This window comes from Hakea prostrata, chromosome 10 (assembly GCF_041222555.1).
Source record: "Hakea prostrata isolate BN-2017 chromosome 10, UWA_Hpros_2, whole genome shotgun sequence".
In the NCBI taxonomy this organism is placed as follows: Eukaryota; Viridiplantae; Streptophyta; class Magnoliopsida; order Proteales; family Proteaceae; genus Hakea; species Hakea prostrata.
The window spans coordinates 4,398,605-4,421,267 of NC_142609.1; the positions used below are offsets into that span (position 1 = coordinate 4,398,605).

Genomic DNA, 22,663 nt, shown 5'->3' on the forward strand with positions numbered 1-22,663 from the left:
ATTCAGTCTTGGAACTTATATGTATTTGTGTGGGACCCATATATTAAAAATATAAATAAATTATTAAAGGATCAAAATATAGATAACACAACTATAAGTATATTATTAAAATATATTAAAATAAAGCATGAAAGAGCTAAAATTGTTCGAGTAGATTTGTTAAACTTTAAAAAATCACGAAGAGCTGTTAGGGCCTGTTTGGTTACATGAATCCAGAGATTTCAAATCTCTGGATTCATGAATCTGAGAATTATACCCGTTTGGTTGTAAAAACCTAGATTTATGAAATCTATAGATTCACCTTTACACAAAACGAACAGATAGGAAAGGGTGAAACAGAGATTTAAAAAGATACATTGCATATTCACAAAAATCATGTTTATCAAATAATTTTTTAGGATGAATCCATAGATTTCATTCCACAACCAAACATTTAATTTTATAAATTATGATTCTATAGATTTAAAATTTATAGATTTGAAATCTTTAGATATTTGAAATCTCCAAACTCAGGTAACCAAACAGGCCCTTACTTAATTTATGAGTAAATTATTGAGAAAAAATTTTAAGATAAAAAGGTACCAGGACCGTGGTGACTCGTGAGAATTAGTTAGCATACATTTATAGAAATCAATCACTCATTTTAGTAAAGTAAATCTCACGAGTTGAAAAAACAAAGAAAGAGAAAATACTCCCATCCATAAATAAAGCAGGAAAGAAAAAACACCAAAAAAAAAAAAAAATTTTTTTTTTTTTTTTTTTTTTTTTTTTTTTTTTTTTTTTTTTTTTTTTTTTTTATGATTAATTTTTTTTTAACAAAGGGTCTATATTAAGCTGGGCTCAGGGATGAGATATTAATATGCGTAAGCAAGAGTCGAACCCATGACCTCTTCACTAAAATGTGTTGGTTTCAACCACTAGAACAACTCTGCGTCCGCTCAATGGTTTATGATTAGATCCGTTGAAATTCCAAATGTCCTATTAATGTATCAACACAGACATCATGTTACCAACTTCCCTAGATTTTAGATAGTTAAATCAATAGTTGAAATTACAACCGTTCTAAAAAGGGTGAGGTTTGTTCGCATTGAGAGAGAAGTGAACAAACCTGCTGACTAGATGTTTATGGTGCAACTTTATTCCTCATACCCATGGACATTGGTTTCAGATCCTTCAGTTGGGGTAAAAGAAATCCTCATGGTGGATATAGAGTTTTGTTTAAGTTAAATTTTCAGCTTTTTCTTTTGGGTTGTTTAGCGGAATTCGATCAGGTTGGACCATTCATTTCTCTCTAGGAGGACACATATCCGAAGGTTCAAATTAAATTAGAATAAAAAAATTTATATCTTCTAAATATTATCTCAATCTTTTGATATGATTGATAAACATGTACCTTTCATTGAAAGGTGATTTTGGAATAGCTTCAATGCACAGCCGTGGCAAAGCTGCAAACACTACCGGTGTTGTTGGCACTGTGGATTACTTTGGTTCGAGTCCGGATCAACTATCCGTCGGGGGAGCACTCTGCCGACAACTTTACCACCATAAATACAGAGGGACCCAGGGATTGGATGATGGGATTTTTTTTTAATTTTTTATTTTTTACCTGTGGGTTCCACAAGATTTGTTGTGGTAAAGCCGTTGGGCCTGATGGAGTGATCATCCGGATTCGCTCTTGAATTGATTCAAGCAGGAAAAACTTTTGCAAAAACTGATGTGTTTGGGTTTGAACTTTAAGTTCTCAAGAGAAGGAATAAGTCGAAGAATCCGACGCTTGTGATTAAATATAATAAAATGAAGGGCCAAAAATTGAGAAACGTCGAACTAACCTATTCTCACGACCGTTCAGATCCTTGACTTTTTCTTATTTAAAACTAAGAATAGAAAAACAAGGATGGAACTATGTTTTCAACTCAATCACGTTGAATGCTTAATCTAAATTTTGAATTTTGAACTTTGAATTGTTAGGATCCCTATCATATTACTTACAATGTATTCTATTTCCCATTTTGAGTTGCATATAATCTCTTCATATTTTTAGTTTCTTATTCTGAATCGTACAGAATCACTTCAAGTCTCTTATATGCATATATAACACAATCACTTCAAGTCTCTTGTATGCAATGGCAGCAGCAGCAGGAAACTGGGCAGACCTTCCTCAAGAATTGTTAGACGAGATTGCAAAGCGCCTCACTTTCTTTGCCGATCTCATTCGATTACGAGCCGTCTGCGTTTCATGGCTATCTGCGTTACCAAATACTCCCAAACTATTTCCTCCCCGGTTCCCTCTTTTGATGATTCCTAGTGATTCAACAGGAGAAACAACCTATGAGTTCTTCAGCATTGCAGAAAACAAATCCTACTTCCTCGATTTCCCCTTGGAGATGAGTAAAAAGAAGTTCCTTGCTAGATCCTCCCATGGTTGTCTTGTTATCAACGATGAGTCGTCCCTTGGCCTCTTCAATCCTTTCACCAGAGTTTACATAAGGCTTCCATCCGTGTACAAATATTGTCTGGGACATGAAGATTTTCGATTTAAGTTAGAATTCTCAGCAAGCCCATGTTCTGATTTCCTGGCAGTTTTGTTCTTTGCTCCCTTGCTCTTGTTAATATGTAGATGTGGAGATAAGAGTTGGACTGCTATTGAAGACGCAGGTTTCACAGAAGATGTCATGTTCCACAAGCAACAAATCATTACACTAACAAATCATGGAGAAGTTGTCATAAGAGAAGTCGTTTGTGGTAATGGAAATTCTAGTATTAAGATTCATATCAAGCAAATATTGCAACAACCACCACATCTAGCTTCCTCCAGACTTGAGTTTCTTTGTTCGTTCTTGGATGAATATGATGATGACTTGTTAGTTCTTTTTCAGTATGATTTCACATCATGTGAAGTTTACAAGTTACATTGGAACAAGAACGCTACAAGGGATATAAATGCCGAGTGGTCTGAAATGAAGAGCTTAGCTAATCGAATGTATTTTCAAGGTATAAGTCCACCTTCATGTTTTTTAGCCCGTGATTTCCCTGGATGTAGAGGTAACTGCTTATATTTCAGACCTTCTCCTTACTTTGCATCTCCTACGGAGGATTCAAAAGCCCAAGGTTTTCCTATGTTCGATTTGGCAGATAAGCGAGTGAAACCATGGCCAGCCTATCCTCAGGGAGTGTTTGAGAAGGAATGCATCTGGATTACACCAACCCTAGTTTGATCTATATATATTACAGTGTATCCACAATTCTTTCTTCCTGTATTCTAAACCTTGTGGCATATAACTAGATAGTGAAGTAAATCGAGACCAAGAAGGAACCACTGATCCCAACAAAAAGGGGAATTTTTTGGATACAATGATTTTGTTTTCCTGATCTCCATGATAATATTATCTTCTGATTGATTCAGAACATAAGTCTAACAATAGAATCTAAAAACCGAGTTTCAATACTTGATTAATCATCTCTTTTTGGTTTTTGATTAATGGACTGGAACCCCAAGTGATCTGAAGTCCTCAAAGCAGCAATAGTTTTTGACGTTTCATTCATAAATCTCATGTTCTTGTTAACTTTCTGTTCCTTTTTTGAAGAGGAGTTTTAACACATTGTAGGTCGATGGTTCTGTTCGTGTTAGTTCTGTAAATTGTTTATTCTTTTTTGCTTTTGTTCGTTGAAAAATAGTGTAAAGAAATGCTCAGAAAAAAAAAAAAAAGGTACTGATATCAATTGCACGTCCAGTACTGCAAGGTCCAATAAGATTCTGGAAATGATGATCCATCATTTAGGAAGCCATTTTGATGCAGATGAGGAAGCTCTAGCCATGGCTAACATAGCAGCAACGGTTTGCATAAGATTACGTGCACTCCCCCAAGAATAATAAAATGCTCCTAAGCACCGGTGGTTTGATAGTTCTCACGTCTCAAGTAGGGGTATAAATGGATCGGATTCGAATTAGATAGTAGTAATACCATCTCCGCATCTAATTCAGATAATATCTAATTGATTTTCAGACGGATTTAATTAGATTAGAATGATAACCGGATAGTTTATCTTCTTAAGTACATTCTTTTGAATTGACATGAATACAGATTGAATACAAGTTTTCAACTACCTGTTGGTAACAATTTGTTGCTTATAAAATATGACATCTAATATGTCATGCTGAGATAGTTCTTCAATAGAAGTCCAATTCCTATCTCCATATCTGTAGATTAACACAAGGCAAGGAAAACAGAAGAAAGCAAACTGTCAAGAAATCAAAAGAAGATGGGCTTGCTGATAAGACTACCTTGCATAGAGAACCTACAGCTGCACCTAGCTCCAAAATAAGAGGTATATATGGATGGAAGTTTTATGTAGGCTTTGGTGCAAGGGTTGAAGAGGCCAAGGGGTGAATCATCTTCATCTTTGATAGCAAGCCAACCATGGCAGGATGTAGAAAGGAATTTCTTTTGACTCATCTCCAAGGGGACAAGCCAACCATGGCAGGATGTAGAAAAGAACTCATTTTTACTCATCTCCAAGGGGACATCGAGGAGGAAGTAGGATTTGTTTTCTGCAATGCTTAAGAACTCATAGGTTGTTTCTCCTCTTGAATTACGAGGAAACATTAAAAGAGGGAACTGACGAGGAAGTTGGTTCGGAGTGTTTGGTAATGCAGATCGCCATGAAACGTAGACCAGTCATAAGCTAACATGTCTCAAGAGGAACTGATGAGAGAGTTGATTGGGAGTCTATGGTAATCCAGATTTATATGAAACGCAGACCTAGCAGGTAATGCAAAGCGTCCACGAATTTGTAAATGCATGCATAATAATCTTTTTCTTGGAATGAGGTAAACAGATAAAAGCTATTCATCTTCCAAGACACCAATTCGTTTACATACAACATTGTTATGCTTTTCGTTCTGAGTTTGAAGTGGGGAGAAAAAGCAAACCCAAGAACACTACTGCTGCGCTGCATCTGGAACTCTCAACCAATCAAAACATGAAACAAATACATGTTATGTAACCAAAGACACCAAAATGAAATAGATACACGATTAAACAACCAAAGACACCATAACTCAAACCGATCTACTTGATAATCTAGTTAGATACCACAAAGTTAATATAGGAAGAAAAAGTTGCAGCTAGACAGTGACATATATATAGATTAAACTGGGCTTGGTGTAATCCAGATGCGTTCCACCTTCCCAATGATTGCCGGAGGAAACGCTGGCCATGGCTTAATCTGATTGTCTTCCAAATCGAAGAGAGCTGGAGCATCAGCATCGGAATCATCCACATAATAATTCGGGTAAAAAGTTCCCATACAAAGTGGAAAATATAAGCAATTACCTCTACATTCAGGGAATTCATGGGACGAGAAACATGAAGGTGGATTCAGATATGGAAAATACATCCGGTCACCTAAGCTCTGCACATGAGACCACTCGGCATTTATAATCCCTGTGCTGTTCTTGTTCCAATCCAACTTATGAACTTTGTACCCTAGTTCATATTCAAGCGTCATCTCACTAAGAACTAACAAGTCATCATTATATTCAACCAGAAACCGTCCATAGCAGAAACGGATGGAATCTATATGTGGTGGTGGTCGCAGTATCTGCTTAACATTAATCTCAGTAGGAGAATTTCTATGACCACCAACAACTTCTCTTATGACAATTTCGGCTCTTTTAGCTATAGTAATGACTTGTTGCTTGTAGAATATGACATCTTGTAAAATTTGTTCAGATTGTTCTTCAATAAGAGTCCATCTCGTATCCCCATATCTACAGATAATCAAATGCGAGTGATCATAGAGAAAAGCAACTGCCATGAAATCAAAAGAAGATGGGCTTGTTGTATGCTTGCTGACAGTACAACTTTAGATAGACGATATGCATCTTCATAATACTTGTACACGGATGGAAGCTTTATGTGTGCTTTGGTGAAAGGATTGAAGAGGCCAAGGGACGACTTCTCATTCATAAATAGCCAACCATTGCAGGAAGTAGAAAGGAAATTGTTGGTGAAAGCAGCCCCACCAGGGTAGTAAATAGGAAAGAAATTCTTACTGATCTCCAAGGGAAAGTCAAGGAAATAGGATTTATTTTCTGCAATGCTGTAGAATTCAAAGGTTGTTCCTCCCATTGGATTACAAAGAAACATTAAAAGAGGGAACTGACGAGGGAGTTGTTTGGGAGTCTTTGGTAGGGCTGATTGCCATGAAACGCAGACGGCTCGTAATCGAATATAATCGGGATAGAGAGTGAGGAGTGCAATCTTGTCTACCAACTCTGGTGGAAGATCCGCCCAGTTTTGGGCTGTTGCCATTGGCGATCCCCTCCTTGCAGGTCGCTACAGAAAAATTATTTCTTGATTAGAAGGGTATAGAAGCTGTAAGAATGGAAGGAAATCAAACTGAACTGAAATTGTTTCATGTTACTGTCATAGTATAACTTGAATCCAAGAAAAAACAAAATCAGATTGTGGTATTAGATAACATCTGAGATCAAACATTAAGAGTGCTTCATAGAAATTTATCTATAGAGCAGTCAACATCATAACATAGATACATAACAGGATCCTACATGTTTTCAAATAAGAATAATAGAAGTTACCCTCACAAGAAAAAACCTTCACTCCATTATTCCAAGTTAGAAGCAGCCACTTTTTTGGGCTGAAACAGAGATCCCAAATATGAATCATTTCACCGGGATCAAATAAAAATAATACTGAAGCAAGGTTGAAGAGCTAAGTAGTTTTTATAAACGCGACAGTGAAAAAGTTAAATAGATGTGTAATGCTGTATCAGGGAAAAGTTGGTATCAAACCTGAAATCTAAGGGGTTCTTCCCTGTCTCCAGCCATGAAAAGCCAAAACTATCTTCACTTTCCAAAACATCCGCAGATATAGTATTTTCTATTCTTATTATCTGGAACGAGTACCTGAAAGTACACAGACTAAATTTACAGATGAACAAACCCATTTTAAAAAAAGGATCAGATTTCACAAGAAAAACCCGGGCAGATCAATCTTCTAGTGTTGGCAACCACATATCTTCAGACCCAAATCTTGCGCGGATCAAACAAGAATACACGAAAACCGAGAAATAATTCTAAGTGAAAACTACTTTGAAATGCAGTGGGTGGTGTTAGTCTTAATGAAAGACACTCTATTTCTAAGCAGGACTCCATTGAGATTTAACTCAGTTCAGAACTCACGGTATCCAATGAAACAACCTTCAAGTTTTTGAAGCTCAGAAGTCCGGAAGAAAGCGAGCAGAGCTTCTTATGTGACCAAATCCTCGGATCAGACAGAACCCATCTAGGATCGTTCTGTGAGCTAAAGGGTGCTTCAGTGGCTATTTCATTTACTTGCTGCATGCAATGTTTTTCAGCTTGCAATATGTTCCTTTCTGAAAACCTATCCCTAGCTTTGGTTGCCGTGTTGAGTTGAGCTGTAATTCATGCAAGATATTTACTGTCATTTGGAGATTCCATGTTGACTGAACTTTTTCCACTGAGTGCGATTTTCAAAATGAATAACTCATATGTTTAATTTTCCAAAATTAGCACCTCCCACAACAACCAATTGAGTGTTATAGACAGCACTCATAAACTCAGTCGGTCTCTAGTTCTGCAATCTGACGGAGTTCTTGAGGTCTGTCTATAAATTGGAGCGACAAGTGGTGATCGATCGAGCGAGAAATGATTCATGAACTTGACTTTAGAATCCCTACATGAACAGCATAAATACAACGCGTGATAGCAGAACCCAACCTGCCTAAGTCCTCCTTCTTTGATACTCACTTAAGGCATCACACACGACCTGTTCGTGTCAGGCAAGGCCAGTTTGAGAATATATACTAAAACACATACAAAACGGAAGATTTATCGGAAAAAAATGAGAACAAAAATCCAAGGTTTGAGTGAATTATCGACACAATGATACATCGATTGTATCAAGACAAGCTGAGTTAGATCCCAAATCCAAGGTTTGAGTGAATTATCACCTTATTGATCAAAGTATCACATCAAGCATGACCGAATAGCAATAGAGATCTTCTAATGCACCATGAGCAATGCAAATTCAAAAAGCGAAGCCACCCAGATGCAAGAATATTTCTTGAATTAAGATGTAGTACCCACAAAAATATTTAGATGCAAGAATTTGAAAAAATAGCAGGTAAGCTAGTTTGTCAGACACACATAGATTAAAAATACTATTTTTTTTACTAAAATAAATAAATAAAATTTAGAAGACTAAATTACTATTGATTTACTTGTTAACAAGGTTTTGAATAGGGATTTCTTCTTTTTTAATTCAATAGGATATTAATTTATCAAACAATTGTGAATGAAAATATACTTACCTATGGCTCAACTTTGAAGATAAACTTCTCATTTATCAGATCCCTTCTAATGTTTCTAAATTTACAAAAGAACTCCAGTGTGACCTTCTCTACAATTAGATTGGATTTTCAAATCTGTCTAAAGTTAATTTCAATTATTCTCTCTACCTAGTTCTCTTTCATGGATAATCTCTACTCTTTGCCTCTGGAGGAAAATCATAAAAGGGAAATATAACAGAAAAGAGAGAGGGAGAGAGAAACATGGGGAAAGATAGACTCTAGTTGTCACGCCCTCCCAGCCGGTACCCTATCTGGCATACCCGAGAGTGTGATCCACAGCCCGAAGATCAGGTATCGAGTGATTAACCTCCCACATAAACAATAACATAATCATGAACAACCATAACAAGAGTGCGGAAGATAAATCATAGATCCAATAATGAAAGAATGAATCATAAAGGAAAGGAAAAAAAAAAAAAAAGGGGGGGGGGAAAAAAAAAAGTAAAGTGAAGCAAAAATCCCACTTTACATCCAGCGGAAAAGTAGCTCGAAAGAATAAACTAGATAAAAGCTAATCCCAGTAGCAAGTACATTGGGTAACTAAATTATTCTCCACTTTGTAGACGACATCCTTGTAGGTGTAGATCTCATAGATAGCACAAGGACGCTTCCACTCAATGGTCGGACTAAGCATCGTACGGAGCATAACCACCCGTGGAATCTTCAGAGTAATTGTGGTAACCGCAATCACCTTCCCGGAGACATGCCTCTTCGCCTTGCGCTTCTTCATAGGGACCGTCATAGTATTCCGTACTGCAGGATAGTCTAACAACATTGTACAATAAAGGAATGAGTTTCAAAGAAACTCAAGAAGGCGCTTAAAATCCATAATAACATAAATGGCGTAATTCCGAACAAACATAAATGCAATATGATATGAGACAAACAATGAATGAATGATTCTAACTCTATGTATGCTGGTCTCTATTGCAGACATGCTTTAAGTCATAGCACCGTACTTCTTTAGGAAAGTCCACTCACATCCTCAACCATTTAAGATATCTTGGATTCCCTCCAACCATTTAAGATATCTCGGGCGACCGATTGGTAATGGGTCCTTCATCCCTCGAGACAAACCTTGGCGGGGTTAAGTCAACACACTCTCTCACAACCATTTGGTATAAGTACCGGCGCATGTCGTGGTAATACCTAGCCAAATGCAAGTCTTCTACTTGGTTACATCAAGTCAGATCCAGATACTTCCATTCCTCGTCCCCGACGATCCTTTCCGGTATCCTTCACACTAGAGTCCTCATAGTCCCCGACTACGGACTCACCAACCCTATTGATCATCCACATATGGTAAACGGGAAGCTCTCACGTCCTCTCACGGGTTGGTTACCGGTCTTAAGCGCCCGTGAGCCCAAGTCTAACCATATGCAACCCTACCAATAAATGGCCCCCACAATGTGATTCCTGTCCTCTCACGGGTTGGTTACCGGTCTTGAGCGCCCATGAATCCCCATTGCTACCACGGGTCGTTCGGTCTCAATACCCCTCCGATTAGGGTTCGACATAACAGACATCCTAGCCAAACACTACTAGACAATCCATATATGTCATCCAACAGTTTAGGAAGGTGTCCAGAGGGCATCTCCGGAAACATCCCATAATATTCCCGTAGTAGTCCAAGGACAGAAATGTCAAAAGGACACCTCTCCTTTCCAAACCATACGTAAGCATACACATGCATCAATTCATATCATCACATATATGGTAACTCCATATATGGAAAGAAATCAATATTTACAATCATTTGTATAACATTGGTAAGTAAATCATACATGAATCAATTCAATATGAATAAGTAATGCTACGTAATCAAAGTTATGCAACAGTAGTATATCATTGTAAGAATCTAATTTAGGAAACATATTAATGATATTCAAATATAGAAACTAGATTCATGCTATCTATGTAATTAAGGAAATAACCATCCTTACCTTTTATAACTCGCAAAGAATCCTAAGAAATCAAGTAAGATCTTGGCAAACTTGAGAAGAAGGTCCTAAACAAGTATATACAACATATTAGGAAAGATCCCTAACAGAAAATATAGCAAAGCATCCAAAATGACCAATCGGAGTTCTGTACTCATTGGTCGAGTGGATTGGTCGAGTGGTCCGATCGACCAATCGATCGACCAATGCGAGATGATAGCTTAGAAAATCAGAGTTTTGAGATATGAAATCCGAATTTGGTGGTTCAAAAGGGTACTAATCAAGGGGTAGACTACATCAGTAGTATTCTAGCATATAGGGGACCTCAAAACACTAATCAAATCAAGGTATCAAGATCCAAATTAGGAAACAAAAAGTTACCATAAATAAATCAAACATGGATCTTGATGAATTTTGAAATAGAAAACAAGGACAAGAACAATAGGAGGATGGATCATCGCTTTCGGTAATGAAAACATGAAAACATGCATAGGTCTTCATAGAATAAGGCTTAGAAGCATAAATCTAAATAAGGAAATAAAACCTACCATATATGTACTATCATGCATTATGAAGAACACATAGTAAGGTAGAAGAGAACAACTAGAATTCTATGGATTATGGATCATAGAAAGAAAACACAACCATTAACCACTAACATGATCAATGAAAGAAGATCCAAAGAGATCAGAATTCAGATTAGGAAATTAACAGAGATTAAATCATGGTTTGATCATGAATCCTTCAAAAGCTTGCAATGATCATGGTTAAGATCATTGTTCTAGCCTTAAATCCTTAGGATGATCATGAGAACATGTTCAGAGATGTTTGCAACAGAGGATGCAGCATCTCTTCTACTGTCTCAACTCAAAAAGGAAAGAAAAACAAAGATGTAGGAGAAGAAGAGAGAGTAGACATACCTTTTGATGCAAAAAGAAGAGTTCCGACGAAGATCCGCCAAGAAAACTCCAAGGATGCAAGAGAGATGACTTGCAGAGGTCTTTGGTCCGTTCCAGAGGGTTTGGAGGCAGCAAATACGAAGTGGACTCGAGGTTAGACTTAAATAGAGCAAGAATCAACCTAATTGCCAAAGACAGACCCATTGGTCGAGTGGATTGGTCGATCGGCCCGCCGACCAATCGGTCGACCAATGCAACAAGAAGGCCAAAACAGGGAATTGAAGGCCCAGATCAAATCCAAACCTAAAGGGGTTTTGCACACAAGTCAAGTGACTTACCTAGTAGGTAGAAATGCCTTCAAACCAAGATAGAGAGCACTCCAAGTCCATCAACTAATTAGATCTTCATCGGGATTCTGTTTCCATAAATAGAACCTCATCATCAACCTTCATGGATTCAAAGCCGACATCAAGTCCTCTCTTGGGATGGCCCAAAGCTGACTTCTTACTTTACTTCGGGTCATCGGACCTACAAATAACAAGGTTTCCGGGTCAAGGTTAGGGCTGGGTTTCACATTCTCCCCCCTTAAAGAAATTTCGTCCCCGAAATTGAAAGCGTACTGTGCTTCCAAAGAGGTAAGGAAACTTCTCCTTCATGTCTTCTTCCTTCTCCCAAGAAGCTTCTTCAGGGGTATGGTTCTTCCACCGAATCTTCACCAAAGGAATGGCGCAATTCCGCAGCTGCTTGTCCTTCCTATCCAGGATTTCGGCCGGTTCTTCATCATAGGTCAAATCAGCACTAAGTCCTTCAGTGCTTGCTGCAAAATGTGTTCCGGATTCTCTATGTATTTTCGGAGCATCGAAATATGGAACACATTGTGCACACCAGCAAGAGACGGAGGTAATGCTAATCGATACGCAACAGTCCAACCTTTTCCAAAATCTCGAAAGGTCCAATGTAACGAGGGCTAAGCTTACCCTTAACATTGAATCTCATCACACCCTTCATTGGTGAGACCTTCGAGAAAACTTTCTCTCCAACTTGAAATTCCAAATCGGTCCTTCTCTTATCAGGATAAGATTTGTCCCGATCAAGGGACTTAATCCTTTCTCTTATCATATCTACCATAGCACTTGTAGCTTCAATCATCTCGGGACCTAAGACTTTTCTTTCACCTGCCTCACCAAGACAAAGGTGTCCTACAAGTACTACCATACAAAGCCTTGAATGGAGCCATGCCTATTGTTGCTTGATAACCGTTGTTATAGGCAAACTCAACCAAAGCTAGGTGTTCATCCCAATTACCACCCATATCCACCACGCAAGATCCGAGCATGTCTTCCAATGTCTGAATTGTCCGCTCGGATTGTCCATCGACCGTGGATGATGAGCTGTACTCAAGTTCAATTGGGTTCCCAAGGCCTTCGCAAACTGTTCCAAAACCTTGAGGTGAACCTAGGATCACGATCCGAAACAATACTCAAAGGCACACCATGCGGACAAACCACATTATCCACATAAAGCCTGGCTAGCTTATCCAGAGTATGAGTGATCTTCATAGGAATGAAATGGGCTGATTTGGTCAACCTATCAACAATCACCCACACAAGTGTCATTGCCTTTACTTGTCCGAGGCAAGCTAGTCACAAAGTCCATGGAGATATCTTCCCACTTCCAACTAGGAATAGGAAGGGGTTGAAGTAATCCGAGATGGAGGTTGTCGAACGGCTTTAACACGTTGGCAAGTCTCACACTTGGCAACAAAATCGTCAACATCCGCCTTTAACCAATCCACCAAAAATGTTCCTTCAAGTCCTTGTACATCTTGGTGCTTCCCGGTGTACAAAGAAAGACCGATCGGTGTGCTTCCTTCAATATTTCATTCTTAACTTCATCGTTTGGTGCACACACAGCCTTCCTCTAAACAACAAAGCACCATCCATGGATATACCAAAGTCGGGTCCGACTCGGGATTCAAGAAATCTTCTCAACTTTGGTCAAAAACTCGATCGAACTCGCAGAGCAACAATCTTATCTCTAAGACCAGATCTTGCCGTCATGGCAGAAAGAATAAAATCGAATTCTGGGGACGATTTCCAAACCAAAACTCTCAATAGAAGACCACAATGGTAAACTCAAAGCATTTAAATCCAAAGTCTTCTTCGGTTCTTCCTACTAAGAGCATCGGCAACAACATTTGCTTTCCCAGGATGATACCGAATATCACAATCATAATCGGAGACGAGTTCCAACCATCTCCTTTGTCTCATGTTCAACTCCTTTTGGGTAAAGAAGTATTTCAAACTCTTATGATCCGTGAAAATGGCAATCTTCTCACCGTAAAGATAATGTCTCCAAATCTTCAAAGTAAAGACAACGGCGGCAAGTTCTAGATCGTGAGTGGGGTAATTCCGCTCATAATCCTTCAATTGCCGAGAAGCATAGGCTACGACCTTGCCATGTTGCATCAGACACAACCCAAACCAATCTTTGACGATCGGTATAAATCGCCATACCACCGGAACTATCGGTATAGTCAAAACCGGGCACTTGTCAATCTATCTTTCAACTCTTGGAAATTCTTCTCACAAAGGCGCGACCAAACAAACTTCTCTTCTTTCCTGGTCAACTTAGTCATAGGAGCAGCCAACCGAGAAAAGTTCTCAATAAACCTTCGGTAGTAACCCGCCAATCCAAGAAAACTTCTTATTTCCGTTACTGACTTCGGTCTCTCCCAATCAGCCACAGCTTGGACCTTTTCAAGATCGACACGAATACCTTCGGCTGAAACTACATGACCAAGGAAAACCACTCTCTTAAGCCGAAATCACACTTGCTAAACTTAGCAAAAAAAAACGACCTCTGAATAGATAGGCATCAATGAAAAATAAAAAAGAACAGGCAGAAAGGGCAACAAGGAAAGGAAAGGAAGAAACGACCACGGAAAAAACCGATCAAGAGACAGAGGTGATACATCTTGATAGTCAACTATTCAACAGGGGATAAGTGAAGAGCAAAACACAATGAGCTCATTAATGACCTAGGCAAAGCTAGAAGAGAAAGAGATCAATAGAGAAGAAGGGAGGCAGAAGAATGGAAGACATAAAGAAGAGATTTACTAACGAGAAGATCATCCACAGGCGAGGATTAAAACCAAAAGAACTATGAAATCTTCTTTGGGAACAAAGGAACAAGAGGCCAACAATCAAAATAACATAAGTCCTGAGAACACAAAATGGCTAAGTTCTCCACCAAAACAGAAGATAACCCCTATGTAAGAAGGTGACAATCAAAAAAACAGACAACGGGATTAGGTAGTCGTGAAATGAGGAAGAGAGAGAAAATAAGAAAAGAAAGAGAAAAGATGAAAATATGGGAGGGAAACAAGGAGAGCACAAGGGAGAAGAAGACTAGAAGAAAGGGACAAGGAAAGGAAACAAAAGCAACAGCATGGTGGGGAAGAAAGGAAAGAACACAAGTAGGAGTGGGGTAGGGTGTAGGCACAAAACATGGTCCAGAACAAAGGCGAGCACCGTTTCCCAACGCGGCCAAAGGGGGGAGATAAGCTAATGGGGATGAAGAACTCCGAGGTCTCCTTTAAAAAGAGCAAAGAAATGAATGAACGTGACAACAGAAAAGTGAGGAACAAAACGCTGCATCCTAGCTGAAAGTAGTCAAAAAGCCTTGAAAACCAAGAAACAGCAAACCTTCCAAGGAGTGGAGATCCACAGCAGCGGCAACGAGAAAAAAACTGAGCGAGAGGAGGAAAGCCTAAAGTTAGAAAAAGGGCAAAAGAAAGTGGGAGATTGAAAATCCATGAGTATGAGGAGAAAGAGGACAAAGAGGGCTAAGAGTCATGAAACAAACAGGGAAGGGGGATATAGCAAAAGGAAAAAACAAAGAGGGGAAGAGTAGATGATTTGGAAACGGGAACCACCGGATACACCGACGGATTCACAGCCCACCGAGAAAGAAAAGAGAACATCAAAAAGAATAAGATAACATAAACCACAAGTCCAAATGATTTGAAAACTAAATCATGCTCAAAAATATCCATATAGTCATCAAACAATATTCCATAAGGAAAAATCACATTTTCCAAAAATCAAAGCAAATGAGGTCACGGACATTGGTGAGTGGTGGTAGGAGAAATCGACAAGAAGAGAATAGAAAATTGATATAAGCATTTCCACATCAACCCATTCAACTTCTTCAAGGTAGAGAGCTCTAGAAAATATCCAAGAGTTCAAAGTGTCAGGTGATAGTGCAACAACAAAAACAAACACCACCACAAACAAGGAAATCCATCTCATTTCATCTTCTCATGTGCATTTCAATAAAACATGCTTACTTGTATCCAATCTAGAAATCATGTAGGAAGCTAGAAACATATTCCAGGTAAACACAAGAAGAGAAAAGTTTAAACATGGGCCATCGAAAGTTAAGAAAGAATAGAAAAAGTTCTAAAGGAAAGAGAGATAAAGCTACATGCCAAGATGACATGAGATAGGTCCATACAAGATTTAACAATTTAACTTTAAAAAAATTGACCTAAATGCAAAATAAAGAATAAAAGGATCGATTTTCATCAAAAAACTAAGAAGAAAAAGTGTGACATGCTAGTATGTCAAATCAAATTCCAAATGAAATTGAAAAATAGAAAATACCAAATCTGAAATAGCACTAATGGAAGTTGTCTCATACATCATAGAGAGAGGAGGAAGGTAGAGGGATGTAGGAGGTGGGAGAAGAGGAGGTTAGGAGACGGACCTGAACACAGGACAGGCTACACAGAACATGAGATGGCACTTCACACGAGCGAGCGATAGGTGACACTACGGGGACTCACCCAGAGGAGGGATACGGAGCTAGTGAGGTTGTTCTTGGAACCTACACAGAGGAGGCTGGCGGACATCCACTGGACTTGTCCTGGAGGGGGTCCAGACTGATTGTCCCAGAAGGAGATCTGGGTCCCACACCACAAGGGGGGATACGAGGAGGGAGGAAAGATGGTAGAGCGAGATATGCCACGCTATGGGATAGCGGATGCTTCACACCGTGGACAGGGAGGATGACGGGTGCACGATACGGGCATAGTGGCGGAACATCATGCGAAGGGACATCACCATCGGGTCACGGTGATGGAGGCCTGGTCATTACGCATCTACATGGGCTTGAGATCGATCTCTCCTACATCATTCAGCAGGTCATGGGACTTAGTTCTGCGCAGATAACCGCTATGGGAGGCTGACTTTGATCTTCGGGCATTTGGGGTGAGTTTGAGGATACCCGATGGACACTAGATCACGGGATACCCCATTGGGACGGACCATTCGAGGATGAGACTACATCGGAGAGAGATCTGGTAGAGGGTGAGGATGATGATGAATCAGAGGATGAGGATGAGGATCGGAGGATGGAGGAGAGGATATCGGTCGATAGTGATGATCAGGGGAGATGATACGAGATATGCGGAGGGAGCCGTGCATCACGAGTTTCCTTCATCACACTTCGAGGCGGGTGGCCCTTCACATGCGGTTCCGGAGACTCGGATCTTAGTGCACGAGATGAGATCGATGACTTCCATGCTGGAGAGGATGGAGGTCGGGACGAGGAGCAGATGTACGAGAGGATGGAGTCTCGACGGGACGAGATAGAGCATCGGGTGACTCGGCTAGCGAGAGGAGTTCGGAGCATATAGAGATCGAGTAGATCACCTAGATAGACTGTACCTTAGGATTTCCCATTTATGCATTTCAGATGTAATCATTGTAAAAACTTTTGAAATTAATGAAGTTCATTTTGTTTCTCTTTAATTATTGTATGTTATGCACTTTTCTTTTCCTTGCATTAGTGTCATTTGTTCAAGTATAATTATGGTATGTTATTCGGAAATGTTTGTTATGCCTCAAAGTTCAAGTTTCTAATTCGGTGTTCTATTATTCACTTCTAAGAGTAGAAGAGTCATTTCAGATCAATGACTCGGGAATGTTCGATTGTTGTCTTTTGTGGTTAGGATCTCCTCGAACCTTGGGCTCGATACCAATCATCACGCCCTCCCAGCCGGTACCCTATCGGCATACCCGAGAGTGTGATCCACGGCCCAAGATCAGGTATCGAGTGATCAACCTCCCACATAAACAATAACATAATCATGAACAACCATAACAAGAGTGCGGAAGATAAATCATAGATCCAATAATGAAAGAATGAATCATAAACGAAACGGAATAATAGATATAATCGAGTGTCAAACAGATAAGTAAAGTGAAGCAAAAATCCCACTTTACATCCGGCGGAAAAGTAGCTCGAAAGAATAAACTAGATAAAAGCTAATCCCAGTAGCAAGTACATTGGGTAACTAAATTATTCTCCACTTTGTAGACGACATCCTTGTAGGTGTAGATCTCATAGATAGCACAAGGACGCTTCCACTCAATGGTCGGACTAAGCATCGTACGGAGCATAACCACCGTGGAATCTTCGAGTAATTGTGGTAACCGCAATCACCTTCCGGAGACATGCCTCTTCGCCTTGCGCTTCTTCATAGGGACCGTCATAGTATTCCGTACCTGCAGGATAGTCTAACAACATTGTACAATAAAGGAATGAGTTTCAAAGAAACTCAAGTAAGGCGATTAAAATCCATAATAACATAAATGGCAGAATTCCGGAACAAACATAAATGCAATATGATATGAGACAAACAATGAATGAATGATTCTAACTCTATGTATGCTGGTCTCTATTGGCGAGACATGCTTTAAGTCATAGCACCGTACTTCTTTAGGAAAGTCCACTCACATCCTCAACCATTTAAGATATCTTGGATTCCCTCCAACCATTTAAGATATCTCGGGCGACCGATTGGTAATGGGTCCTTCATCCCTCGGGACAAACCTTGGCGGGGTTAAGTCAACACACTCTCTCACAACCATTTGGTATAAGTACTGGCGCATGTCGGGGTAATACCTAGCCAAATGCAAGTCTTCTACTTGGTTACATCAAGTCGGATCCAGATACTTCCATTCCTCGTCCCCGACGATCCTTTCCGGTATCCTTCACACTAGAGTCCTCATAGTCCCCGACTACGGACTCACCAACCCTATTGATCATCCACATATGGTAAACGGGAAGCTCTCACGTCCTCTCACGGGTTGGTTACCGGTCTTAAGCGCCCGTGAGCCCAAGTCTAACCATATGCAACCCTACCAATAAATGGCCCCCACAATGTGATTCCTGTCCTCTCACGGGTTGGTTACCGGTCTTGAGCGCCCATGAATCCCCATTGCTACCACGGGTCGTTCGGTCTCAATACCCCTCCGATTAGGGTCGACATAACAGGACATCCTAGCCAAACACTACTAGACAATCCTATATATGTCATCCAACAGTTTAGGAAGGTGTCCGAGAGGGCATCTCCGGAAACATCCCATAATATTCCCGTAGTAGTCCAAGGACAGAAATGTCAAAAGGACACCTCTCCTTTCCAAACCATACGTAAGCATACACATGCATCAATTCATATCATCACATATATGGTAACTCCATATATGGAAAGAAATCAATATTTACAATCATTTGTATAACATTGGTAAGTAAATCATACATGAATCAATTCAATATGAATAAGTAATGCTACTGTAATCAAAGTTATGCAACAGTAGTATATCATTGTAAGAATCTAATTTAGGAAACATATTAATGATATTCAAATATAGAAACTAGATTCATGCTATCTATGTAATTAAGGAAATAACCATCCTTACCTTTTATAACTCGCAAAGAATCCTAAGAAATCAAGTAAGATCTTGGCAAACTTGAGAAGAAGGTCCTAAACAAGTATATACAACATATTAGGAAAGATCCCTAACAGAAAATATAGCAAAGCATCCGAAACAGACCAATCCTGGAGTTGCTGTACTCATTGGTCGAGTGGATTGGTCGAGTGGTCCAGTCGACCAATCAGTCGACCAATGCAGACAGTAGCTTAGAAAATCAGAGTTTTGAGATATGAAATCCGAATTTGGTGGTTCAAAAGGGTACTAATCAAGGGGTAGACTACATCAGTAGTATTCTAGCATATAGGGGACCTCAAAACACTAATCAAATCAAGGTATCAAGATCCAAATTAGGAAACAAAAAGTTACCATAAATAAATCAAACATGGATCTTGATGAATTTTGAAATAGAAAACAAGGACAAGAACAATAGGAGGATGGATCATCGCTTGGTAATGAAAACATGAAAACATGCATAGGTCTTCATAGAATAAGGCTTAGAAGCATAAATCTAAATAAGGAAATAAAACCTACCATATATGTACTATCATGCATTATGAAGAACACATAGTAAGGTAGAAGAGAACAACTAGAATTCTATGGATTATGGATCATAGAAAGAAAACACAACCATTAACCACTAACATGATCAATGAAAGAAGATCCAAAGAGATCAGAATTCAGATTAGGAAATTAACAGAGATTAAATCATGGTTTGATCATGAATCCTTCAAAAGCTTGCAATGATCATGGTTAAGATCATTGTTCTAGCCTTAAATCCTTAGGATGATCATGAGAACATGTTCAGAGATGTTTGCAACGAGAGGATGCAGCATCTCTTCTACTGTCTCAACTCAAAAAGGAAAGAAAAACAAAGATGTAGGAGAAGAAGAGAGAGTAGACATACCTTTTGATGCAAAAAGAAGAGTTCCGACGAAGATCCGCCAAGAAAACTCCAAGGATGCAAGAGAGATGACTTGCAGAGGTCTTTGGTTCGTTCCGAGGGTTTGGAGGCAGCAAATACGAAGTGGACTCGAGGTTAGACTTAAATAGAGCAAGAATCAACCTAATTGCCAAAGACAACACCCATTGGTCGAGTGGATTGGTCGACGGCCCGATCGACCAATCAGTCGACCAATGCAGACAAAGGCCAAAACGGGGAATTGAAGGCCCGGATCAAATCCAAACCTAAAGGGGTTTTGCACACAAGTCAAGTGACTTACCTAGTAGGTAGAAATGCCTTCAAACCAAGATAGAGAGCACTCCAAGTCCATCAACTAATTAGATCTTCATCAGGATTCTGTTTCCATAAATAGAACCTCATCATCAACCTTCATGGATTCAAAGCCAGACATCAAGTCCTCTACTGGGATGGCCCAAAGCTGACTTCTTACTTTACTTCGGGTCATCGGACCTACAAATAACAAGGTTTCTGGGTCAAGGTTAGGGCTGGGTTTCACACTAGTGAAGTTCGACCACTCTATTTGAAATTGAAAATTGAGATAAGGTTTTTTTTTTTTTTTTTTTTTTTTTGAGATTATATATAATAACCCTAATTTTTATCGAGTAGCAAATTAGAAAACCCTAGAAAAGAGGGATTGCACTATTTTAGAGAAGACAATGAACTAGGGACAACTGATGAAGTGGGACCGCACAATAACCTCAAACAAATTGAAGAAGATGACCTATTTTTCAATATATATATATATATATATATATATATATATATATATATATATATATTACACCTTAATACCATATCGACAACTCATATTGCACACAAGCTTATGCTGCTGCAAGGTGATATTATTTTTAATACTTTAATACCATATGGACAACTTAGATTAGACCTAAGTTTTTTTTTTCTTGTATAAAAACTAAGATTTTAATAAACACAGGATTATGTATTGCTGTTCAAAACTAATGCCAATCTGTCAGCCCAGTCAAGGACAATCAGGGAGGGAATGGGCTTGGCCTGGCCTGTAGAGCTTTGGGTCAGAGACATAAATCATTGGCCCTGAATTAATATGGTTAGAACAGAAATGGGCATAGATTAGAATATATAGGGCTAGACTTGAGATTGTAAAAGCCCGGGTTAGCCCGTCTCTGCTGCAGCCCTATCAAGTGTTCTAGACTTCTATCACACTAACCAATATATTTTGGTATAATATAATACTTGCCTTCGAAAAAAAGAAAAAAACGTAAAAACAAAATCACACATAGATTGATATTGATTGTATTGTATCCATTGTATTCAATATGGTCGATTGATTTAGTACTTTTTTTTTTTCTCTTTCTTCTTTTGGCCACAGCCAAAGAAGCTGCCATGACCTATGATGAAGCTGCAAGAGAAGTACGGACTTGATGCTTACCTCAATCTACCATACCTCCAACCGTATTCGACTCCTTGACCAAATCCCAGAAGTTCAAATGGTTCCATCCAGGAACGTCTTCATTTCCATATTTCCTTCGTACTGCATGCTAAATTAGAGTGCCCAACCCAGTGCTCGTGACATTCATCAAAGAATCGAAGAGTTCAAGAAAATTTTGGCTCAGAGTCAATCTTCACCATCATAATCATCCTCATCTCTCTTTGACTTGAAATCTGCGTTTCAGATCACTGATGATAATGTCCACATGGAAAATTCACTAAGTTATACTACTTTCTCTGCTGTCTTCCTTTGTGCAGGATTGGAACTGGCAGGGAATTCTATATTCTTGATGACTCGTCCAATTAATGGAAGGAATAGATGCCACTGGGTGCTGCTTTTGGCACTTGTACCTGTGGTATCTAGGCTGTGCTGTATCTTTAGTTGTTGTTTAGGGTATACGTAGTGATGCCCGTCACACTTCAATATGACATCTTTGTAACCCTCAAATTGTTTCTTCTGAGATCAAATGGAAGAGTCATTCTTTAAATTTAGTCATTCAGTCCCAATAATCCTGTATATTTCAAGTGATTCTTCTCAAGAATGTTGGATATCTTTTACAAGGATAGACGATTATGGTCCCAAAGATCTAGAACCATTTGATATTGATGATACATTATTTTCACTAACCTACGAAGGAGATGGACTGATCTTCTTCCCAGTGTATAAGATCTCGGTCATGGGAGGCCTTTGGGTTGGCTTCTTTCTTATGCAAAGTGCTGCTATGATAGCCATGGCTAGAGCTTCGTCTGCATCAAAATGGCTTCCTAAATGATGGATCATCATTTCCAGAATCTTATTTGGATCTTGCACTACTGGTCATGCAGTTGATATCAGTAACTGTTCTTTTGCTGAGCATTTCTTTACACTATATTTCAATGAACAAAAGCAAAAGAAGAATAAACAATTTACAGAACTAAAGTGACCAGAACCATTGACCCACAAAGTGTGTTACTCCCCTTCGGAGAAAAGGAACAGAAAGTTAATAAGACCATGAGATTTATGACTTATGAGTGAAACTTCAAACACTAAAGCTGCTTTGAGGACTACAGATCACATAGGGTTCCAATCCATTAATCTAAAACCAAAAAGAGATGATTAATCAAGTATTGCAACCCGGTTTTCAGATTCTATAAATTCAATCTAGGCATAGATATTCTAATCTCACCAATCAATCTATGAAACTGAGTATATGTTAAATAATTAAAAGACATTAAAAA

General features: G+C 39.1%; 2 protein-coding genes across 2 annotated transcripts; one reads left to right on the plus strand and one right to left on the minus strand.

The window, feature by feature from the left end:
* The first annotated feature begins 2,123 nt into the window (after nucleotides 1-2,123).
* LOC149001604 (F-box protein At2g26160-like) lies at nucleotides 2,124-3,215 on the plus strand. Its single transcript, XM_089137094.1, has one exon. It carries the CDS (start codon nucleotides 2,124-2,126, stop codon nucleotides 3,213-3,215), a length of 1,092 nt encoding a protein of 363 aa, XP_088993220.1.
* Nucleotides 3,216-5,148: 1,933 nt separating this feature from the next.
* LOC149001605 (F-box/kelch-repeat protein At1g57790-like) lies at nucleotides 5,149-6,314 on the minus strand. Its single transcript, XM_089137099.1, has 2 exons — nucleotides 5,857-6,314; nucleotides 5,149-5,770 (listed from the first exon to the last, which is right to left on the minus strand). Exons 1-2 carry the CDS (start codon nucleotides 6,312-6,314, stop codon nucleotides 5,149-5,151), a joined length of 1,080 nt encoding a protein of 359 aa, XP_088993225.1.
* Nucleotides 6,315-22,663: the final 16,349 nt, after the last annotated feature.